Source organism: Macaca mulatta, chromosome 2 (genome assembly GCF_049350105.2).
Source record: "Macaca mulatta isolate MMU2019108-1 chromosome 2, T2T-MMU8v2.0, whole genome shotgun sequence".
Classification (NCBI taxonomy): Eukaryota; Metazoa; Chordata; class Mammalia; order Primates; family Cercopithecidae; genus Macaca; species Macaca mulatta.
The window spans coordinates 96,984,961-97,002,660 of NC_133407.1; the positions used below are offsets into that span (position 1 = coordinate 96,984,961).

A 17,700-nucleotide genomic window follows, 5' to 3' on the forward strand; every position below is an offset into this window, starting at 1 on the left:
GCCACCGTGCCCGGCTTCACTTTCATTCTTAACAGATGTGTGGTGCTATCACATCATGGTTTTAATTTGAATTTCCCTAAAGACTAATGAAATTGGGTACTTTGACATATGTTTAGATATCTCTTCTGCGAATTGCTTTTTCTTATAATTAGCCCACTTCTGTTGTTTTATTTTTTAAGTGATTTATAGGAGTTCTTTATGTATGCTAATACAAGCCCTTTATTTGATATACATATTGCATCTTCTTTCTTTATGTACATTACCTTTTCACTCTATTAATAGTTTCTTTTGAGGAGCACAAGTTCTTAATATAGTTCAGCTTATTAAAAATTTCCATTTGTGTGCATGTGTGTGTCCTATTTAAGAAAATTTTTCCAATTCCAAGGTTATGATGATGTTATCCTATTTTGTTCTAACATTTTCATTGTTCCTGTCATATGTAGATCTGTAATTCATCTGGAATTTTTTTTGGGTGTGTTAGTGTGAGCTATGAGCCAGCACCATGTACTAAAAAGAGTATTCTCGTCTGGTGTCACTTTTGTTATAAATCAGGTGGATATATAAATATGTGTGGATCTGAGTCCATTGGTGTGTCCATACTTGCCTCAATCTCACATTCTAGTGATTGAAACTTTGTAATAGGTCTTGGTATCTGGTAGTTTAAAAACTTTCAGCTTTAATGTTATTCAAGATTGCCTTTTTTTTTTTTTGCATTTTCATGTAAGTTTTAGAATTAGTTTATCAGTACACACACACACACATATACACATACGCATACACAAATCAGCTGAAATTTGAAAGGATTGTGCAGTTTTTTTCACATCAGTTTGGGGATAATTGATACTTTTGCTGTGCAGCAGTAGTTTTAAATTCAGTCTTGACATCTTCACTTCTTTTTTTCTCTTCACTTTTTCTTTCACTTATCTTGTAAGCCTGGCTTAATTCATGTGATCCCTTTTCTTTAATTATGTCCCCAGACTTTTTAAGAAAATCAAATAACATTTTGATTGACTCTCTTGTTTAAGATCTTGATGCTGCCATACTTATTTCTGAATTATTTCCTTCCCTTTTCCTACAGCAATTGTTCCAATCTTTACAGCACTCAAGCAACATATTGTCTTATTGCCAGTCCTAACCCTGTTCTTAGAAGACCTATGTGTAGAGATATCTGGAAAGCAGTTATAAATTTGGACCTAAACCTTGAGAAATGTTGATACTAAAGACACAGATTTTGGAGTCATTAGATAACATGGTTCTTAAAGCTATAGATGTGGGTGAGCTTACTCAAATAGGAAGTACATGAAGTAGGAAGAGAAGAAGAGAGCTTAGAGTATAATCCTGAGGGACAATCATATTTAAAGGTTGGGCTGAGAAGAAGCTAGCATGTGACTAATAGGAGGACACATAAATTAGTGGAGAACCAGGAAGGAGAGATGTACGGAAAACCAAAGGAAAAGAAAGTTTCAAGATGTAGGGAATGAGCCAGGCGTGGTGGCATGCACCTGTAGTCCCAGCTACTTGGAGGCTGGAGTGGAGGATTGCTGGAGTCCAGGAATTTGAGGCTCCAGTGAGCTGTGATTGTGCTGCTGCATACTGGCCTGGGTGACAGGGAATGGTCAACAGGGTTAAATGATGCCTGGAGGACAAGAACACACTAACAGAAAGCAGACCAGTAGATTTGGCTAGTAACATCAGCAAGGTTGGTAGGAGCTTGTAATGAGTGGAGTCGAGGTAGTGAGTAGACATTAATCTCTCAAGCACATTGATTGGAAATGGTAAGGCAGAAGGTAGTGCAGCTGAAAGAGACGGTGAGACATCATTCTCTGGTATTTGTCACCCAGAATCAACTTGTGCAAAGCCAAGTACCTCATCCTGCTTTATCTGCCATTTGTCTGCTTTCTAGTTTCAGTGAGTAGAATCACCCTTTGCCTAGTTGTAGAAGCTGGAAACCTTGTACTCTTCTTTGACTTCTCCCTTACCTCTCCTCCCATCCGTACCCCTACTCAATCCCCCATTTCAATGGTAACCAGAGACGTTTGATTTTTTCTCAGTAATGTGTTTCATCATTCCCTCTGGTGACCTCTTCTGCAGCTTCTTAGGTTGGGATCTCCTGTTTCTCCTTGATAGTGCAATGGCCCTCTTACTGGTCCTTAAAGTCTTCTTGTTCCCCCTCATCCATTCTTCATACTGCCCCACTTATCTTTCTAAAACATGGTTCCCATCATGTCTTTCCACTTCTTAAAAATGTCAGTTGCCTTCCCACTGCCTGCTATATATAGTATACTGAATACTCATTAAATGAGTACTGGTTATGTGTCAGGCATTATACTAGGCACTAGAGGTACAATGATGAACAAGATAGACATGGGCCCTGCTGCCATCTAGTGTAATGGAATATAAGGCTTTTTATGGTTTGGGTACCAGCTTATCTTTCTAGGGTCATCTCCAGCTTCTGCTTATATCCTCCAGACATTCTGGACTACTACTTTTCCCATGGACAAAATCTGCATTGTGAAATCACTGAGTCTTTCTGTGCTGTTTCCAACCCGAATGCCTTTCTGCTGTCTGCTTGTCATATTTTTTTATAGTAGACTATTTATAGTCAGATGGTGTTTGTTTTCTTCAAATGAGCCATTGGCTGTTAGTTAACTGCTAACTCATCTGTAAAAGCTTGATTTTTAAGAAATATTCTATAGCTAACAGTAATCTGCATAACGGCTTCTGCTTCTTCCTGCTACAAGAAAGAAGTTTTTGGGGTGACTTCTTTGTAGAAAGAAATAGCTATCTAGAATTTAATACTAATAATTCTGTATGGTGCCTTTCTGGTCAATAAGAATGCATGGAATGGAGGTGAAAGGCAGAAATAAGCACTTGTGTGCTCTGGAGAAACCCATTAATACCTGTCTTATTTCATAGAGTATTTGGATTTTGAATGTATTGATTTATCTTCTTCCAATTTAGACTGATGATGAAGATGAGTCTTTTGTTCTTGAGGATCCTACATTGTTAAACATTGATACTATTGATTCTCACTCCTATGATACTTCATCTGTGGCAAGCTCAGACAGTGGTGACAGGACCAACTTAAAGAGGTAGGTATTCATGTGAGTCATACTTGCTTACAGTTGAAGTATTTAATTGTTTCAAATGTAAATATTGTACTCTATTGTACTTTTTAAAGTACAATATGGTCTGTTGAAGCCTTGCATAGGAAGTAGAAGGGATATAATATCTTGAAGATTTTGGCACCATTAAGGAAGAAGGTAAAAGGGTAGGTGCTATGACCACTTCGGTAGGAAGCCATAATGATAGCCAGGGACTCCCGGAAGCAGGAGAGCCCTTGGAGGAAGTACAGATTAAACCTGGCACAGTGTCTGTGGTGGAAACATGCAGCTCGGTTCACTACCCTTCTGTTCTGCGCACCCTCCCGCACCTCCCTGTCATCTGCATTCTCTAAGATCGGCCTTCCTTCATTCTCTTGGAGTGGGTTCAGAGAATCACAAAGATGATTAAAATTTCAGGAAAAAGACTTCTAAACCTAAATAACTTAAATTTGGGCTGCTTTTCACCTTCCAAGTTCTTGGAGAGAATATGAAAAGGAAAGAGAAGTGGAGAAATCATAAATACATTATTGAATTCATGTGTAACTTTAATATTGATAAAGTGATCTGTTTTTCTTCTTCAATTTTGCCTGTGTCAGTGCTCTTTTCTTTAGGTTATCTCTTATGGGATAGGGGACGTTGCTGAACAGGACGTTATGTTAACCTGTTCAGCAATGTGTCCTTCAAATAGATAACTTAAATGTTTTTGATGATCTGGTTACTACCTGCTTAAAAGATACGGTGTCATTGGCCAGGCGTGGTCTCTCACGCCTGTAATCCCAGCACTTTGGGAGGCTGAGGCAGGCGGATCACGAGGTCAGGAGATCAAGACCATCCTGGCTAGTACGGTGAAACCCTGTCTCTACTAAAAATTCAAAAAATTAGCTGGGCGTTGGGGCAGGTGCTTGTAGTCCCAGCTACTCGACGGGAGGCTGAGATAGGAGAATGGCATGAATCTGGGAGGCAGAGCTTGCAGTGAGCCAAGATCGCGCCACTGCACTCCATCTTGGGTGACAGAGGGAGACTCCATCTCTAAATAAATAAATAAATAAATAAATAAATAAATAAATAAAAAGATATGGTGTCACCTTGTCACCTACAAGATTAAGTCAGAACTCCTCTGCATGGCCTCCGTCTGGGCCATGCTTACTGTTTTGACCTAATCTCTAAGCACTCGTACTTCAGCCCTCCTAGTCCATACCTTTTGTGTGTGAATACCCCAGACACACTGCACACCTTTACATCTTCATATTTCTGCCCATGCTTTTTGCCTGACAAACTCCTAGTCATCCATTAAGGTCAAATTAGTCATCTTCTCTTTTCTATAGCTATCCCTAATGTCCCCCAAATAAACAGAATTAAACTGTTCTTCATTTGCATTTATATGGCACTTAATTCATATTTCTAGTGTAACATTCATTCTTTAGAGTTACTTCTCAGCCTCTCTAAGCTGTGAGATCCTTGACAGTAGTAACTGTGACTTTCTTATTTTTGTATTCCCAGAGCATACTTCTAGTCATACAGAGTAGGTGCTCAGTAATGTTGGGTAAAAGTTTAAAAGTTACTTTTTATATGAGGATGAGTAGAAGGGGGATTTGAGGAAGTGGTTGAAGAATGAGAGTTTGGTCATAGGAGGAGCAGCAGCGCAGGAAAGGTGAGCAAGGGTAAGAAGGCAGTAGGGTAATGTAGACTTGCAGGCCGGAGGAGTGCGCTGTAGTCAGCCTTCTGGAGAACGTGAGAACCTACTGTCGCATTTCCTAAGGTGGGCATGGAGCAGTTTGAATCGTGAGAAAGGAATGGTGATTTGATTCATTTTCCTGCTTGTGCTTCTTTGAGGTTCAAGGCGGGTTTAATACATTTTAAGGTGGGATTGTTAGATACTTCATACATCTTTTAAAAACAGATCTAACAAATAACATACAATGTTGTCTTCTGCTTTTTGTGCGTGTGTGTTTTCTTTCAAAGCATTGGGACCTCGCCTTTTCACTTGTTTTGGCTGTTTTTAAATGTTTTTCTTTATTTTTAGGAAGAAGAAATTACCTGATTCTTTTTCACTCCATGGATCAGTTATGCGCCATTCACTTTTGAAGGGAATTTCTGCCCAGATAGTGTCTGCAGCTGTAAGTATTTTGTTTTTTTCCCTCAACTTTGTAACCTGCAATGGCATAATAAAGTAGGAATGAGCATAAAACAAAATACAGCACTTCTCTTGGCCTGAGGCTTAAGAAAAATAGAATCTGGCTTTCATGGTTTTTGTGTGACATGGCTACACGTCTTGACATAGAAATTAGTGCAGCCATGAAAATAAAGTTCTGCTCAGAGTCTAGGCTGTGCCTAAATGAAATATGGCAGCAAGCCGAAAATAAATACTATCTGCCTTTTCTTTAAATTCCTTTTCAGTTTAGTTGCCATCTTGTGTATTTGTTGAGATTCTGTGTTTGGTTTTTTTTTTTTTTTTTTTTTTTTTTACTCTTTTCATATGGAGAAATGATTGATCAGAATCTTTTACAACTTGAATGATTTTTTTATAATTCACAAAAGTATTTTCATGCCCCTTATTTCTTTTATTCTTACAACTTGGAAAGTAGGTAAAGCTGTTTTCTATTTTACAAATGAGAAGCTAGGCCCAGAAAGGTGATAGTAACTTGTCTTAGATTAGGAGGTAGCAAGGCATTTATTCAAAACTGGGGTTTCTGGCTTCAAGTGTAGTGCCTCTGTTGTGAACTGGAGGTGGCACTGGTGAATGCGACGAATGTGTGAAATGGCTGGAACAGAATATTTGTGGCCTTTTTTGAAAATTATGTAGAGCACTGGGTTAACGTAAACAGTATTTAATGGTCCATAGATGGCAGACTTTTCGTTTGACACTATCAGACTTTTCATTTGACCTCACAGCTGGTAGTTTTATGTAGTCTTTCAGTTTTGGTTTTCTGAATACAATGTATAGATTCTATATATAATGATAATGACAGATTTATACTCCAGGAAGTTTGATGTGTTTTTATGTTCTTTTTGGGGCATTTAATCGGCATTTTGCATATCCAAGTTGGACAAGAAATAAAAGTTTGGATTTTTCACGAGGGTGAGAGATTGATACAGAATTACGAGATACCACAATTGCATTTCAATTTTCAGGTTTATCAGAAAAAGCCCTTAGTGCAAATACCAAAAAAAAAAAAAAAGTATTTACTATAACAATTGGTGTATCCTGACCTAGCTCATATATCATGAAGTAAATTTAAATAGAGAGATGCTCAACAAGCAATGGAGGAAACCTGGGCAATTGTTTTTCCTCTTTTAGGTGGAGAGTAACTCATATTTGCTAGAATGGGAACCACCTGTTGAGGATTACATTTCCATGACGTTTTCTGAATTTAATCCTTATGTAGGTGATGAAATTCATTCCTTTCAAAATCAAGATGAACCAGAACAGTCATTTGACCCACCTGTGCAGTTTTAAAAATATTTTGAATATTGGAGACTGAGCTAAAACTCAGACTCTGAACAATGATTAGATAAATCTGTTATTTAAAAGGGTTTCTCTTTCCCCTTGAAGAGGAGGGGAAATTCTAATAAATCCCAGAGTGTTTGCATTCTGTTTTTATTTCATTGCTATGGCTGAGCTCCTTTGGTATGTTAAAATGAAAACTGCCTTTCCTGTGACAGTCATCATACGGTGCCTTCCTATTTTTGGATTACCAGCTCAATTTAAATTGCATGCTTTCCTGTGATGGTTGGTTTATTAACATGTAAAGCTAGTTATATTTTTGGATATTTCTCCCTGAATAATTGCTCAATAGCGCCTTCAGCCATGTGGTTAGTGATGTTATTAGGGCTGCTTTGGGCCTTGATCACAGTTTTGGGGTTCATGCATGGAAAACGCTTAGGAGAGATGAAATTTTTGCAGTTGTGAAGCTCGTTTTTTAATTTGGGATCCTTTTCAAAGTCATATGACATGTGACCATACTTTAATTCAAAGTAACTTTTTTTTTTTTTAAGGATCTTTATTATTTTTACGATCAACTTTAAAATACTAGAGATAGCTTATTGTAGTGTTTTTTTCAAAATGCGTCCGCTGTATAACGATCTCCTAGGGTACTGATTAAATTGCAGATTCCTGGGGCTCACCCCAGACCTACAGAATCCCAGGCATACAGGCATCCCAGGTGATTCTTATGCATTTTAGCTTTTGAGACCCACTACCGTTAGATATTGCAACACCAGTACTAAAATTCTGTAATCTCTACAATGCTTCCAAATATCTGTGTTTTTTTAGCTTTTGAAGTCAGGCGACTTCTGATTTCATTATTCAGGCTCTATTTTGAATGTAGAATAGGCCTTCGAATAACATCATTTTGTTCAATGTCGTTTTGTTATAATGTTAATGAAGAAAAAACAATTGGTTTAAGTTGTTTTGCTTAAAGTCACAGTTTTCAAGAACTTACTGACAACATTAAGTGAGGTCTTACTAGAGTTTATGACCTTTATCTGCTGTCCCATTTCTCTTTTTCCCTGTCTAGATGCAAATTAATCATTTATCAACTATGTATTACATGCTTCTTAATTGTCGAGCATTATGTTAGGCATGTTTGACACACAGATATATATACACTCAAAGTTGGATAGATGCTGCTATATGCAAGCTCTTTGCTACTACAGTATTGTATCACTACAAACTCTTAGGGTTATTTAAAGCTATGTAAGCATAGAATTGATACTCTTCCATATTTGTCTGATTCTTCACATTTAATTTGATCCTCAGGACAGCTCACTGAGGTAAATAGGGCGGTATTTGCTATTTCTTTGAACAGATGAGGAGACTAATATTCAGAAAAGTTAGGTGACTTTTTGAATGCCATGTAGTTACCGGTAGGGAGGTGGGACTAGCACTTCTTTATGTTTTAATTTCTTATGCTTGAGAACTGACTTAATATACCCTGTTGGGGTTTGTTTAGAGGTTATTGGGTAATTGCTAGATAGGAAAGTCCTACTTAGTAGTAGAAACATCTTTAGCATGTTTACTTTTCTCAAATCTTTATGTACTGCTACTGTTTTGACCCCATAGTACTTATAGTTTATTCAAGTACAGAAAATGGAACATCTTTCCTCTTTTTCCTTTGCATTTCCGTTATAATCAGTACCCTCCCTGAGGCATCTTACTTCGTAAAGGCACTTATATACTTAGTAAAATAAAGCAATCCTCTTTCATGCCCTTTGTATTTTGTTGGTATATATAGCTTTTGTGATTTCTCTTAGATGGGGGCAAAAATAAAGGTTCCACCTCTAATCTAAATTGATTTGGACCAAAGTGTATGTAAAGCAAGAGCCTTATACCATTTTCTGTTTTAAAAATGAGAATATTTTTCAAATCCTTTCTTAAAACTTTCATTTAGGACAAAGTAGATGCTGGCTTGCCTACAGCAATTGTAAGTATACTTGAACTTTTTAAAGGTAAGCTTTTTATTTGATTGGGTTTTCTTAGATTTATTATTACATGGTTCAAAATATTACATAAGTTATTATGGTAATAAATTCATAAGTCATTTTACTACCAGTAATCAGGCTTAACATTTGTCCATGTTGGGCGCTTTCTTTTTTCCTAATTTTTTACTTTTTAGAGTTTTGTTTGAGAAGCAGATAATGGAGTAATACTAGCCTTCTCCAGGTTTATTTGTTCGTGGTACCACCCTGCCCAAGTAAATTTACTTCTTCTGTGATTTGGCTCCCCTTCCATAAGGAGTGGAAAGCATCATTTGATAGGATCACTTTGTGGTAAATAGCACATTTAACAGCTCTGGATTCCGTTGCCAGGCTTGCCAAATAGAACTCTGCTGCAGTATTGTAGAGAACTAGGGGATATTGAAAACATACTGGTTCTCTCTCTTCTTGTCTTCCTCCAGTGCCTTTTTAGCTTTCCTTTTAGTCAGTCTTTGGTAAGGAAGTGGGTGAGTTTTCAACACTTTGGATGCCTTTAGGCTCCTGCGGATAAACTAGAGAATTGTGTTCTCATCTCTTCCCCAGGCCTTGTAGGAAGCTCTTGGTTGGGTAACATAAGTGCCTCTTACTTTGCCTGGACCCCTGATTTTTTATTTGAAAGTTGCTTTAGAGGAAGCTAAGTGGCATGTTATTGCCTATAATGTTGAACATATGATATTTTGATAGTGTTACTCCTAGAGTAAATTTAGAGGGATTCTCAGAAATAAAATGTCCTGAGTTTCATTTCCCGTTTTGCCTCCTGGATGAAATTCTTCTTATTTACAATAGTTTGTATGTCATCTGGTGCCTAGAGGAAGGAAGGCCAACAAATTCAACTCTGATTATTTCAAGATTCTTAATGTAGTATCTTAAAATGTAATCTTCCCTTTTGTTTTCAGGCAGTGTCCAGTCTGATAGCAGTGGGTACATCTCATGGATTGGCTTTAATATTTGGTAAATTTTTTAAGTGCTTTCCTGCTTTTAAATATTGTCCTTTTGGGTTTTATAATGTCCTTTAATCACAGTTTATATAGTGTACTTGATTTTCTTGAACAAAACCAGAAAAACTTGAAAAGTAGCAGTCAATATTTTTATAGCTAAAAATTATTTGACTCACAGCTTTGTTTTGCTGCTTATTGCAAGTTTGTTTTCTTCTTCATGAATTTATAAACTGTCATATCTATTGATCTCTCTGCAAACCTAGACACAAAGAATAAAGTTGAGGGGAACCTTGGGTTATCATCTTGTCTGCCTCCGGTTGTTGGTGGTGGGAATTTTTGATTCTGAATCACGTTCCCGTAATGGGTATTCTAAAAGATCTTCCGGAAAACAGGCTTTCTCAGTAATTTTCAGGAGCTCTCACTGACAATAAGCTTTTTTTAAAATTTCCAATGTAAATTGCTCTAAACCGAAATTTTTTTGGCCTGTAATCACATTGCTTTCTTGGTTGAAAGAGAACTAGTTTTATTTGTATAGTAGAAGATAGTTGTATTTTCTCATTTTTTTCTACCTGAGACTAAATGACTGTAGTTTCATTAAACCTTCTTTGTTTTTGAATTCAATGTATGAATAGAATATTTTGTTCTTTTTAAATTAAAAAACTATTAGATTTTTGTGGCCGGGCATGGTGGCTAATGCCTGTAATTCTAGCACTTTGGGAGGCTGAGGCAGGTGGATCATCTGAGGTCAGGAGTTCGAGACCAGCCTGGCCAACATGGTGAAACCCTGTGTCTACTGAAAAAAATTAACTGGGTGTGGTGGCGGATGCCTGTAATCCCAGCTACTCAGGAGGCTGAGGCAGGAGAATCGCATGAACCCAGGAGGCTGAGGTTGCAGTGAGCCGAGATTGTGCCACTGTGCTCCAGCCTGGGCAACAGAGTGAGACTCCGTCTCAAAATAAATAAATAAATAAAAAATAAAAAACTGTTAGTTTTTTTGAGGGGTCATTTTTAGTGTTCTCTTCTGGATATTAAGTTGTTTCATCTCCCTTAAATGAAAGACTTGATGACACTGTATTTAGTAAGGAATCTACAGACTATTTTATATGGATTACCTGAGAATTCTTAATAGCAGAACCACAATTTGACTTCTGTGGGGCCTTGCATCCTTATTTACTGTATAAGTGGATAACTAGTTATTTTCTGTTGGTTTTGAATGATTTGACTTACTATTATGAATTTTGTATTATGACAAAAGCTTTTTAAAATGTAATTGTAAAACCTAGTCTTTTCAAAGGCAATTGAGTTAAATAATAGAGTTTTATTATTTGGGGACCAGAAGAGTAGAAACAAAATTATAAATCCCTGAAGGAATTTGGAATTGGTTGAAAAAGACTTAAAACCTAGATAGTTGATATATATTCATAGTAGAAAATATAGAAAATATAGATGAGCAAAAAGTTGAAGATATACCAAATCCTGCCATCCAGGAATAATCCCTAACATTTTTTGTATGTAACCTTTTAGTCTTTTTTTTCTGTACTTGTATATATGTATCTATACATCCTCAAATGGGATCATGTTAATTTGTAAACTGCTTTTCATGATAATGAATATCTTTCCATGAAGTTATATATTTTGTCTGTAACATTTTTAATGGCTACATAGTATTCTATTAAATGGATTCTTCCTAATTTACTTAATCATTTCCTACTATAAGACATTTAAGTTGTTTGTAAACGTATACTACTGTGATGAACATCTTTGTTACTACATTTCTGTGTCCATGATTACTTTTTTAGGACAGATATTCCTAAAAGTGGAATTGCTTGGATTAGGAGATGAACATTAAGAATTTTGATATGTATTATCTAATGGCCCTCTAGAAAAGTTCTATCAGCCTTCTCTCCTATCAGGTGTTCAGAATGGTGGTCTTCCTGTGGGGCATAATTAATGTTAGATAAATAGAATTTTGGGAAAGAATCTTAGGTCGTTTAGTTCAGTCCCCTTATTTTACTTCTGAGGCTGTTGAGGACCAGAGAGGTTAAGTGACATGCACAGAGCCAAGTTCAGCCAAGTTCATTGAGGAATGCTGAATCCTATATAAGTGTATTTCCACTATTCTAAGCAATTCTGCTATCCTGAGAGAAAAGGAGGCCAATTCTAAGATAAGAAGAAAAGAATAAAAGAACTAAGGTGAAGGAGAATAGATTATAATGCATATATTTGTCAGCAAATTGCATGTTAATTTTTTGTTCCCACTTACCAGTACTCATTTCTCACCTCTATCTGCTTTAACATCCTTTTCTTGTCAATGTTATAAGAATATGTGACTGCTTATAATCAAACTCAAGTATAGCTTACTGCAAACAAATTAAAATGAATACTTTACAAACAAAAACTAACAGAGGAAAAGACAACATTGTCTTTTGATACTGTCTTTAATTTCCTTGGGCCTGGTTCCTGATTTTTTTTTTTTTTTTTAAGACCCAGCAGCTTTCCTGTAGATATGAGAAAATAATAATCTTTCATTACAGTCTCATGGAAAAGAAAGTATGTCAAAGTGAACATTGTGAGAAAGAATCATAATATTCTGGTTGTGCTTTGGGTATTAATAGTGTGGCTAATAAATTTTACTCATTACTGTTTATAGGAATCAGATGTTTGGACAATGTGTTTTAACAAATAGATTAAAATATGCTTGAAAGCCTGGGAACAAATGGCAGAGTAATAATACTATAAAGTGTCTAGAGGCCTGGGTTAGATCTCATCTCTGTTAAACATCTGTGTTGATCATAGGAGAAAGTGTAACAGGAAGAGCTATACTTGTTTAAGTACTATATGTTTCTCTTTGAAACAGAGGCCCAGTTCATTAAGATAGAAACTATTATAAGTTTCTTGAAGACTGATGTTTATTGCCTCTTCTTAAGTAATTATAGGCATATAGCTTTTAAAAAAATATGTTGGTACTTACCTTATACAGAGTCTCAAAAGTTCAAATCTTAATAAAGATGTTTCCCCATCCCAGGGGGCCTTAGTTTTCCTCTTTTTTTTTGGTTGTTAGTGTACTTTAGTAGATTATCTTTTTGAAATTGTTTTTGTATTTATCTCACTTAAACATGGATTTACTTACTTTGCTATAATGAGAGTATTATGGATTTTTTTTTCCCATAACCATAGCTGAGCATAATCATAAATGCTAGAGACATCACTTAATCACATTTAGTATCATTCCCACAGATAACTAAAGCTTGTCACGTATATTCTTGAAATTTTTTACCTGCCTTTTCTTCGAACTTTTGAACTGATTTCTTGCTTTTCTTTCTCTCTCTTGATCTTTTCTTCATGGATTCAAAAGGAAAAGGTATAGTAAGTAATTTTAGTTTGCATGAATGATTTCTTTTCTTTTGGCCTTTTTAATGTTAGAAGAATGCTACCAATTATAGTCAGTGTCCTCTTATGAAATACTTATTGGAATAAAACCAGCTAATTGAAAAATTAGTTAAGCAGGAAATTGTGAAAAACTATAAGTATATATATACTTTCAATGTTTTAACTGAAAATACATAAATTTTCATTTATCCTTGATCTTTTGTTGTAGTCCCAAACTTTTTCTTTGAGTTTGTATTTGCCACTTGGAGTCCTGAAGTATCTTTTTTGGCATAAACTTTATCATTAATGGGTCATGCAAAATTTGCCATTTTAAGTTTTAAAAATGAGGTAAAAGCTTAAGCACCTGTGAATCAATCATTGCATGCAAAATCCTGTTATATTATGAACACCTTATTTTGTGACAGTTTTGTAAAGAAACTCATCTTTACCAAGTTTTTCTAAACCATCCATTTAATGTTCATGGAAACAACAGCTCTTTCTTTTTCACTCTGTTTCATTAGTTTATTTACTGTTTAAGTTTTAAAGTACAGTAACATTACAGTGGCATGAACAGGCTTGGGAATGAACACAGCTGACTCATAGTAAGCATCAGCATTCTGGAAGATATCCAACTAGCCATGGGGATTCAGTATGCCCTGGCTTCAGTCAGTAAGCCTTACAGAGGGAAGGAGAACTTGAATTCTGCGAGTTGGTTTGATGGAGGTCAGGTAAAAGTGCTTCTGTTGTTTTATGATCATTGATGAAAAATGTTTCCTGATTAGATCTTTTCTCCCTTGATCCTAGGGAATATTTTAGTGTGAATAAAGGATAAGAAAAGGCCAGATGTGGTGGCTCACGCTTGTAATCCCAGCACTTTGGGAGGCCAGGGTGGGCGGATCATTTGAAGTCAGGAGTTCAAGACCAGCCTGGCCAACATAGTGAAACCCGTCTCTGCTAAAAATACAAAAATTAGCCAGGTGTGGTGACACGTGCCTGTAATCCCAGCTACTTGGGAGACTGAGGCAAGAGAATTGCTTGAACACAGGAGGCGGAGGCTGCAGTGAACCGAGATGGTGCCAGCCTGGGTGACGGAGTGAGACTCTGTCAAAAAAAAAAAAAAAAAGGATAAGAAAAGAGTAGCATTAAAGAATAGTGAATATTGGCCAATAAAGGTAGAGTTCCACACACAAAATTAAATTGGATTCCTGCTAGGATGTAGGTATTTCCTTCTTTGATAGTCTTTAGAACTAATTAAAACTAATTGAGGGTAAAGAAATAGAAGATTGGGCTAATTTTGGTATATGGAAAGAGTTAACAGAAATTCTTGAAGTATGTTCAAATTTAGATTTTAGGGGTATTACAGACTTTGTACATTATTTGTGACTTTTCTTTGCTATTCAGCATGTTATTCTTAAGTCCAGAATATGCTGAGGAGATCTACTCTAAGCAAAGTGTACTTTGATAGACATACTAATAAAAGATACAGATATAATTCAGGGCAATGCTAAATAGATGTGCTGTTTGTGATATTTGGCCTTCAAGTTATCTAAATTAATTGGTAAGCTATATTACTGTCATAAACAATAATTCCTTGCATTTGTGCCATTTGATGATTTTCTAATTTTTCATAGGCAAAACTCTTTGTCGACTCAGTGAAGTTTATAAGAAAGGTGATAGTCTCATTTCATATTTCTTGCCAGGGTAACCATTATTAAGACCCACTGCAATTTTTTTAAAACACAAATTTGACAGTACTAATCAAATATACCTTTATGTGACTTTGAAATGAAATTAGATATACTGTTAATTTAATAACTTTTTCCAACTGTAAACAAAGGAGACTTCAGAGAGGAGGAGGAGAATAGAATTTTTCCTTCTAAATTCATGAAATCCAAGAGTAATCTGGAGTAGCTCTCATTTTCACCTTCTGTCCAGGTCATTTTGTTCTTTACATGTATCCATGGAATTTAAGTGTTTTGAAGAGGTTTTATGTTTATTTTGCTCAAATATCATTTCCCAGAATTGTCCAGAATTTTCTGGACTACAGAATGTTTAGTTACTCTAGCAGGAGAAACCTCTTCAATGAGACTGCTTTCTTCTTTCCATGGAAAGTCTACCTTTTCTGAATTTAGTCTAGATTATATAACAGCAAGTTTGTTAAAATGGTACTATAAGAATAGAATGTATGAAGAGGAGTGGCCAGCCATGGTGGCTCAAGCCTGTAATCCCAGCACTTTGGGAGGCTGAGGTGGGCGGATCACGTAAGATTGGGAGTTCGAGACCAACCTGACTAACATGGAGAAACCCCGTCTCTACTAAAAGTACAAAATTAGCTGGGTGTGTTGACGCATGCCTGTAATCCCAGCTACTTGGGAGGCTGAGGCAGGAGAATAGCTTGAACCCGGGAGGTGGAGGTTGCTATGAGCTGAGATCGTGCCATTGCACTCCAGCCTGGGCAACAAGAGCGAAACTCCGTCTCAAAAAAAAAAAAAAAACAAAAACGAATGTATGAAGATAGTAATAAGAGTTTGATAAATATCTTTATGGAGTCAAAGTAGATTACATTTGTTACACTGTCCATCATGTCTCTCACCATCCCTGCTGTTTTTTTTAAATGTATATATGAATGTAATCTATAGATTAGTTTGTGATGAGCACTTAATACTACTCAAGGGACACTGAATTGGTTCCTTGGTGCGTTATCTTACTTTACTCATTTATTCCTCTTAGCAACACAGTGAGATAATGGGCATTTTCTACATTTTACAGATGAAGATAGGGAGGCTAAGTGAATTTAAGTAACGTTCCTAAAATTACCAAGACATGCTGTAGTTGTAAGGCTCGTAACTATCCGTGGGGTAGGGGTGGAATTAAAATCCAGGTGTCTGGTTTCATAGTCACGATACCTTCTAAAGGGACATTATAAAAACAACAAATACATTGTAAAAAATCAAGAAAAAAGTTGAGAATGTTTCCATTAACAGATTTGTGGGCTGTGAATTTAATCCATATTTCAGGAATGGCTAAGATTGATAATTTACTTCCCTGTCTTAGCTAGTTGATGGTATGTGGGAACAGTAGTCAGGAAGGCATGGTCATGTTTGGTTTTTAATCTAGAAGTTATGTCCTTTTCCTTCCCTCATTTCGTCCATTGCCATTCTTTTCTATTTCCTCTTCATGGTACCCTTACTCTCTTTGTTATCATATCCTCAGTTCTCCTGTTCATACTTCCTGTGCCTGAAATAGTCTGATATAAAGTATGAACATTGTTAAATTAGAAAGTAGTAGTGAGAGTCTTTACGTATTGGTGAATCAGAACTCTGTGAAGTTTGGATCTCAAAGCAGGGACTACAGAGGATCTTGGTAGTATGCTGCTTAGACATCACTCTGTGCCTGGAAGGCAAGCGGTCCAAACTCCAGGGTATGAAATTTCATACCAACTCTATCCTTGTCCTCTTACTTTCAGTCCATCTGTTAGCTATACATGTGACCCAGAGTAGAGGTATATATGGGATACTATTGCCCAACCATCATATCATGACAGTTTGCAAATTAAGATATGTGGAAAATCCACTAACTATACAGGGTGGCTCTGATGAAATAAGGATCATGCAAAACATTACTTTAAGTAGGTAGTTTTGGAAGAGCAAAATAAAATGTGATGTTATATTTAGAGTCAGGAAAATTATAGAATAAAGGGAAGTTTTATAATTTGGATTAAATCAAGGAAGGGTGAAAAAATTGTAAGGGGGAGAACAGTCAGGATGTATTGAAAAATATCTGTAGTTGTAAAACTCTAGATGTGAATAAAGACAGTAACTTTTAAAATACATCAGACCCTGTATATTTATGAGTTTTATTCATTTTCAATGTTCACCTTGGAAAGCTAAAATCCAAAATGAGTGAAAAAAATCAAGTATGTTCTGTGTGCTATGTAGTTACACTCATTGTTTCAGAACTCTTTTTTGGGAAGGGGGGATTTCTATTTAAGTCTGTTTGTGAGCACAGAAAAATACTCTTACAGTATTCACTTTGAATGGACAAAAGGACTGACCTCATATTATTCCTTAGACCTGAGAATGAATGACTGTGTCTGATAACTAGATTTACTCTTATAGAAGGAGAATTGGCAAATGTGAAAGCTTTTCAGATGATTGTCAGATGCCTTCTAAGCACAAGGCATTAATCAAGGTACTTTGGGAGTGTTAATTCAGCCATGATCTTAGCCCTCAGAGACGTCATAGTGTAATAGGGGAAGTAAGACATACCCCCAAATTTGCATGTAGATAATTAAGAGAGGCACAAACAGTGCTGGGGAAGTTGAGAAAACTCTAGGTTGTGGAAATATGGTGTTTTTTGCTTTTTTCTAAATAGTTATATTTTGTAGGCATGCCTTCTGACATTTAAATTTTTAATTTCATTGTTTTCAAGTATGTATAATAATGAACTCTAGACGCAATAAACATTGCCTAGGAGAAACCCTAGAGAAATTTCTATTAATTATTAGATAGCAGAATTTAATAAATATTTGAGTGCCTCCTGGAGAAATCAGAGGTGATTAAGGCAAGATCCTCGCCCTTATCAAACTTAATCTAATAGATATTTGAATTACTTGCTTTTAGCTTTTTGTTGTTGTTTTTTGAGACAGAGTCTTGCTCTGTCGCCCAGGCTGGAATGCAGTGGCATGATCTCGGTTCACTGCAACCTTTGCCTCCTGGGTTCAAGTGATTCTCCTGCCTCAGCCTCCCGAGTAGCTGGAATTACAGGCGCCCACCACCACACCCAGCTATATTTTTTATATTAGTGGAGATGGG

The 17,700-nt window shown here is 36.3% G+C and overlaps 1 protein-coding gene across 42 annotated transcripts in view; it reads left to right on the plus strand.

Moving 5' to 3' along the window:
• Positions 1–17,700, plus strand: part of VPS8 (VPS8 subunit of CORVET complex) — a 388,385-nt gene that overhangs the window by 162,014 nt on the left and 208,671 nt on the right. For 20 of the 42 annotated variants that reach the window (XR_013413737.1, XM_077991941.1, XM_077991930.1 and 17 more), the window contains 4 exons: positions 2,962–3,092; positions 5,128–5,221; positions 8,495–8,527; positions 9,476–9,530. Coding sequence is in view for 18 of the 42 variants with exons in the window: in XM_077991930.1 (XP_077848056.1) it covers positions 2,962–3,092; positions 5,128–5,221; positions 8,495–8,527; positions 9,476–9,530 (313 nt within the window). In the remaining 24 variants the exon portion in view is untranslated. Of the gene's footprint in view, positions 1–2,961; positions 3,093–5,127; positions 5,252–8,494; positions 8,528–9,475; positions 9,531–12,872; positions 12,879–17,700 lie in introns of those variants that run through there. The other 22 variants (XR_013413738.1, XM_077991934.1, XM_077991935.1 and 19 more) reach the window with 5 other exon arrangements.